Here is a 7136-nt window from a genome sequence, read left to right on the forward strand (position 1 = left end):
ATGTACTACCCAAGACTTCCTCCTGCACTCCCGCACTCAGTCAACATCCCCAACAGTAAACAGTAATATGACTTCACAATCAACAGATTAATTGTGCCTGTTTTTGAACAACATATAAATAGAATCATGTATTAAGTACTACTTATTACCTGACATCTTTCACTCAGTCATAAATATGTGAAAATAACCAATAATAGTCTTTTTTTTAATTTTTAAGGAGAGTTTCTTATTTATTTGAAGCAGAGAGAGAGAGAGCGAGAGAATCTTCCATCTTTCACTCCCCAAATGGCTAAAACAGCCTGGGCTTATCCAGGACAATGCTAGGAACCCAGAGATCCATCCAGTCTCCCACATGGGTGGCAAGGACCAGAGAACTTGAGCTATTCTCTTCTGCTTTCCCAGGCACATTTTCAGGGAGCTAAACAGGAAACAGAGCAGTCAGGGCTGCCACCAGCGCTCTGATATGGAATGTCGGCATTGAAGGCAGCAGTTTAGCTCACTGCACAATACCAGCCCCTGTCTTTTTCTTTCATGTAAGAAGCTTTCTTACATATCTGGTGATCATTGGCAACTCCATTCCGTATCCATGGAGTTGACTACAATGACACACTAAGTAAAAGGGGCTTCAGTATGTGGGATTACTAAATGTAGAGAGACTGATATCTTTTTTTAATGTATTTATTTAACTTTTATTTAATAAATATAAATTTCCAAAGTACAGTTTATGGATTACAATGGCTCCCCCCCATAACTTCCCTCCCACCTGCAACCCTCTGAGACCAATATCTTAATAGCCTTTCTCTTGTTTCTGCTGCCAGCTTGTCCTGAGAAGACACAAATCCATGGCTTAAGTACATCTCCATGTTCAAATGGTGCCTGTTGTCTGTAGGGCAAGAATCCTTCTAATTCACCCTCCCCAAAACTAAAGTGCAGCCCCTTGCTGGAGGAGGGAGCATTCCATTGGTTGGATGGACTGCAGGATAGAGGCATGAAGCAAGTGGCCAAATTGTTTTTTATTAACCATTTTTCAACATCCCTCCCATTTTCACCCCACCACCATTATGTCCTATATTCTAGTTATGTGGTTGATGTCAATTCCATCGGATAAATCAGATCATTTGTTGATAGATCCTCACTACAGATTGTGAACTAAAATTCAGATTGTTCAAGTCTGCTAATGACCTGTCCATTTTACTTATATTTTTAAATATTGTGTTATCATCATTATCTGCTATTTTGTTTTCCTTACCACTACCTACTTTGTTTTTTTAAGATTTATTATTTTATTTATTTGAGAGGCAGAGTTTCAGAGAAAGAGAAGGAGAGAAAGAAGAAAAGTCAACGGCCAGGGCTGGACCAGCCCGAACCTGCAAGCCAGGAGCTTCATCCAGGTCTCTCACATGAGTGCAGAGACCCAAGGACTTGGGCCATCTTCTGCTGCTTTCCCAGTCATGTTAGCAGGGAGCTGAGTCAGAAGTGGGGCAGCCAGGACTGGAACAGGTGCTCCTATGGGATGCTGGCGCTGCAAGAGACAGTTTAACCCACTTTGCCACAACGGCAGCTCCTACCCATTCTCTTTTGCCATATAGATTTATATTTTTCTTGCCATCTTTTTAAATGGTGTTTGACTAGAACATGTTTTCTACATTCATCTTCTGATTTGGATTCACTGTTGATTCTCTTTGGCAAAGGACAAATTACATTCTGGAAACAAAACAACAAAGGAGCTGTTCCTCTTAAATTAAAAGTGAAAAATAATTTCCTTTCCTAAAATTCAACAACTTTTAGTTTATCTGTTTCTTCCCTTTCACATGTAGGCTTTGAATGCACCAACACCCAAATTCACTATTAAAAACATATGACTATTTTCTGAATTAAAAGTTCATAAAACATTAAACTGATTTTACAGAAAAAGTATTTTTCTAAACTCATTTTAAAAAGTCTGCTTTCATTCTCGCTAGTTCGATCGGTAGCGGGAGCGGAGAGCGGACCCCAGAGAGCCCTGAGCAGCCCCACCGCCGCCGCCGGCCTAGTTACCATCACACCCCGGGAGGAGCCGCAGCTGCCGCAGCCGGCCCCAGTCACCATCACCGCAACCATGAGCAGCGAGGCCGAGACCCAGCAGCCGCCCGCCGCCCCCCCCGCCGCCCCCGCCCTCAGCGCCGCCGAAACCAAGCCCGGCACCACGGGCAGCGGCGCAGGGAGCGGTGGCCCGGGCGGCCTCACATCGGCGGCGCCCGCCGGCGGGGACAAGAAGGTCATCGCAACGAAGGTTTTGGGAACAGTAAAATGGTTCAATGTAAGGAACGGATATGGTTTCATCAACAGGAATGACACCAAGGAAGATGTATTTGTACACCAGACTGCCATAAAGAAGAATAACCCCAGGAAGTACCTTCGCAGTGTAGGAGATGGAGAGACTGTGGAGTTTGATGTTGTTGAAGGAGAAAAGGGTGCGGAGGCAGCAAATGTTACAGGTCCTGGTGGAGTTCCAGTGCAAGGCAGTAAATATGCAGCAGACCATAACCATTATAGACGCTACCCACGTCGTAGGGGTCCTCCACGCAATTACCAGCAGAATTACCAGAACAGTGAGAGTGGGGAAAAGAATGAGGGGTCGGAGAGCGCTCCCGAAGGCCAGGCCCAACAACGCCGGCCCTACCGCAGGCGAAGGTTCCCACCTTACTACATGCGGAGACCATATGGGCGTCGACCACAGTATTCCAACCCTCCTGTGCAGGGAGAAGTGATGGAAGGTGCTGACAACCAGGGTGCAGGAGAACAAGGTAGACCAGTGAGACAGAATATGTATCGGGGTTATAGACCACGATTCCGCAGAGGTCCTCCTCGCCAAAGACAGCCTAGAGAGGACGGCAATGAAGAAGATAAGGAAAACCAAGGAGATGAGACCCAGGGTCAGCAGCCACCTCAGCGTCGGTACCGCCGCAACTTCAATTACCGACGCAGACGCCCAGATAACCCTAAACCACAAGATGGCAAAGAGACAAAAGCAGCCGATCCACCAGCTGAGAATTCGTCCGCTCCCGAGGCTGAGCAGGGCGGGGCTGAGTAAATGCCGGCTTAACATCTCTACCATCATCCGGTCATCCAACAAGAAGAAATGAATATGAAATTCCAGCAATAAGAAATGAACAAAAGATTGGAGCTGAAGACCTTAAGTGCTTGCTTTTTGCCCGTTGACCAGATTACTAGAACTATCTGCATTATCTATGCAGCAAGGGGTTTTTATTATTTTTACCTAAAGATGTCTCTTTTTGGTAACGACAAACGTGTTTTTTAAAAAAGCCTGGTTTTTCTCAATACACCTTTAAAGGTTTTTAAATTGTTTCATATCTGGTCAAGTTGAGATTTTTAAGAACTTCATTTTTAATTTGTAATAAAAGTTTACAACTTGATTTTTTCAAAAAAGTCAACAAACTGCAAGCACCTGCTAATAAAGGTCTTAAATAAAAAAAAAAAAAAAAAGTCTGCTTTCTAGATCTCCTTCAATGTGCGAAGTACTCTCTAAAATATCTTTTTTAAAAAATAGGTTGTGTTAATGACTGTCATTAGGATCACATAAGCCAGTTTATCTGATTAAACAAAATCTTTTCATCACTATTGGACATTTTATCCCATTTGACCTTTAACACCAATTTGCCTCTACAAATGGACAACAAAAAATTCTTAAGACTGATATCAACTAATTCATCAAACAACACTTTGAAATCCATTTTTATTAAAGTAAAAATATTAAGTGGGCCCAATAATATAAAACCTAGTGGAAATACTATATATTATTTAGGCCCTGGTTTTCGTATAGAGTAAGAGGGAGGTTGGTAAAGGAATCCAGTCTTGCTTCCACTTCTACCCCAAATCTCTCAGTTCAGAAATGTACTCCACTCCTTTCTCTCACAATCACCTCTTTATATAGTGAGAAATCAGATACAAAGAAATGACTAATCTCTCATTACACAGCCATTTGAACCATAGTAATTCTTCTCTTCTACAATTCCAGCCCATAGGGTCAGTTATGATTTTTCCACTAGGAACCATAGATATTTAAAGTCTACTTTTTCCCTCTTTTTCAGTTGCTTTAACTAACACTCCATGAAAAACAAAATGCTAATAGCAATAATTTGAATAGCTATGTCTTGTTTGTGTCTTCAATAGAAATATTTCTTGTGATTACTATGTTATTTGTGATGAGTTGAGATCAATTTAGTATTATGTTGCTAAGGATCATTTTAATAAAATGTGATACTGAATTTTCAGTATCTTTGGAGAATGGTAATATAGTGTAATATATCCTTTCATATTATAGTAACTGACTTTCCAATATTAAACCATCTTTGCATGACTGCTATGAATTCCAGATAGTTACATTTAACAGCATGTTAAAAATATACTGAAATGCTAAGATTCTTATTAAGTATATTTTACTAATAGGTATTAGTCTGTTATATTCCTTGTTGTGCTTTTTTTTTCTAATTTTTCCTGTTTTAAGACTTGTTTATTTATTTGAAAGTTATTGTTACAGAGAAAGAGGGAAAGACATACACAGAGAGATCTTCCATGCTCTGGTTCACTCCCCAGTTGGCCACAACTGGCAGCATCATGCCTGGAGCTTTATCTGTGTCTCCCACATGGATGGCAAGAGCCTAAACACTTGGCACATCTTCTGCTGCTTTTTCCCAGCCATTAGCAGGGAGTCTGGTCACAGGTGGAACAGCTGTGACATGACCCGCACCTATACAGGCACCCATACCTTGTGTGCCACAATGGGACCCCTTTCTGATTTTTCTTATCAATATTAAGCCGCTTTATTAAAGATTCTGAAGCCCAACTTACTTAATTCCATTTGGAAGCTTTTTAAATAGCAAAGGAATCAAGGAATCTGTTCCCTTGAAGTGTTGCCAAATAATCAGCCTCAAGAGGGAGTTGCTTGAGAAAGCTTTATTTACTTGTGATGAAGGAGACAGTGGAGAGGTATAGTTCTTTAAAGAGACTGCTTACCTGAGAAGCAGTTCAATGAGCTTGAAACTCAATGTGAGTCTCCTGCATGGGCAGCATTAACTCAACTAGTTGGGCCATCATCTGTTGGCTCCCAGGGGAGGCGTTAGCAGGAAGCTGCAATCAGGAGCAGTCAGGACTGGAACAGAGGCACTCTCAATATAGGATGCAGATGTTCCAAGGGACTTCTTAGCCTCTGTGCTGAATTTCTCCCACTATACTGCTTTTAATATAAAATTTAAGATTTCTTACAAAACTGCCTAATTTGCTCTTCTTTTGCTCTTTGAACATATCCTGGATATTTCTTCACATTCAATGTTTCACACATAGTGAACTTATTTTTTTAGAAAACTTTTATTTAATAAAGATAAATTTCAAAAGTACAATTTTTGTATTAAAGTGGTTCTTCCCCACATAACCTCCCTCCCACCTGTAAACCATCCTATCTTCTACTTCCTCTCCCATCCCATTCTTCATTAAGATTCATTTTTAATTATCTTTATATACAGAAGGTCAACTCTATACTAAGTAAAGATTTCAACAGTTTGTAGACACATAGACACACAAAGTATAAAGTACTGTTTGAAGACTAGTTTTACCATTAATTCTCATAGTACAACACATTAAGGACAGAGATCCTACATGGAGAGTAAGTGCACAGTGACTCCTGTTGTTTATTTAACACTCTTATTTATGACGCCAGTAATCACCCGAGGCTCTTGTCATGAGCTGCCAAGGCAATGGAAGCCTCTTAAATTCATAAACTCCAACCTTATTTAGACAAGGCCATAATCAAAGTGGGAGTTCTCTCCTCCCTTCAGAGAAAGATACCTCCTTCTTTGATGGCCCATTCTTTCCACTGGGATCTCACTCACAGAGATCTTTCATGTAGGTCCTGTTTTGCCACATTGTCATGGCTTTCCAAGCCTAAGAAACTCTCATGGGCTTTTTAGCCAGATCTGACTGCCTTAAGGGCTGATTCTGAGGCCAGAGAGCTGTTTAGGGCATCTGCCATTCTATGAGTCTGCTGTGTCTCTCACTTCCCATGTTGCATTATTAGCAGACATTGGTCTTATTTACGTGATCCATTTGACAATTAACCCTATCTCTATGATCAGTTATGAACTGAAACTGATCACTTTAACTAGTAAGACAGCATTGGTACCTGCCAACTTAATGGGATTTGGAGTCCCAAGGCACGTTTCTACCTTTACCATTAGGGCTAAGTCTGAGTGAGTGTGTGCTGAACTGTACATCTCCTCCCTCTCTTATCCCCACTCATTTTTTTTTTTTTGACAGGCAGAGTGGACAGTGATAGAGAGAGACAGAGAGAAAGGTTTTCCTTTTTTCCATTGGTTCACCTCCCAGTGGCCACTGCAGCCAGCGTGCTACTGCTGGCACTTCATGCCAGTCTGAAGCCAGGAGCCAGGTGCTTCTCTGGTCTCCCATGCGGGTGCAGGGCCCAAGGACTTGGGCCATCCTCCACTGCACTCCCAGGCCACAACAGAGAGCTGGCCTGGAAGAGGGGCAACCGGGACAGAATCCAACACCCCGACCGGGACTAAGACCTGGGGTGCCGGCACTGCAGGCAGAGGATTAGCCTTTTGAGCCTCAGTGCCAGCCTCACTCTTACTTTTAACAGGAATCAATTTTCAGTTGAATTTAAACACCTAAGAATAATTCTGTATTAATTAAGGAGTTCAACCAATGGTGTTAAGTAGAAAAAGAAAATACTAAAAAGAATCAAATAGTAAGCTGTTCCTCAACAGGACAAGGGCTGATCAAGTCATTGCTTCTCATAATGTCAGTTTCACTTCTACAGGTTTCCTTTTAGGTGCTCAGTTAGTTGTCACATATCAGGGAGAACATATAACATTTGTCCCTTTGGGACTGGCTTATTTCACTCAGCTTGATGTTTTCCAGATTCCTCCATTTTGTTGCAAATGACCAGATTTCATTGTTTTTTACTGCTGCATAGTAGAGTATATATCCCATAATTTCTTTATCCAGTCTGCTGTTGATGGGCATTTAGGTTGATTCTATGTCTTAGCTATTGTGAATTGAGCTGCAGTAAACATTGAGGTGCAGATAGCTCTTTTATTTGCCAATTTAACTTCCCTTGG

At 41.6% G+C, this 7136-nt stretch overlaps 1 protein-coding gene across 1 annotated transcript; it reads left to right on the top strand.

Moving 5' to 3' along the window:
* Positions 1-1961: 1961 nt before the first annotated feature.
* Positions 1962-3448, top strand: LOC133774588 (Y-box-binding protein 1-like). Its single transcript, XM_062212416.1, has one exon. It carries the CDS (start codon positions 2099-2101, stop codon positions 3071-3073), a length of 975 nt encoding a protein of 324 aa, XP_062068400.1. The 5' UTR covers positions 1962-2098; the 3' UTR covers positions 3074-3448.
* Positions 3449-7136: the final 3688 nt, after the last annotated feature.

Source organism: Lepus europaeus, chromosome 15 (genome assembly GCF_033115175.1).
Source record: "Lepus europaeus isolate LE1 chromosome 15, mLepTim1.pri, whole genome shotgun sequence".
NCBI lineage: Eukaryota > Metazoa > Chordata > Mammalia > Lagomorpha > Leporidae > Lepus > Lepus europaeus.

What these genes read in the sequence shown, in the direction of transcription:
- LOC133774588 (XM_062212416.1), top strand. Translation starts at nt 2,099, where the DNA reads ATGAGCAGCGAGGCCGAGACCCAGCAGCCGCCCGCCGCCCCCCCCGCC.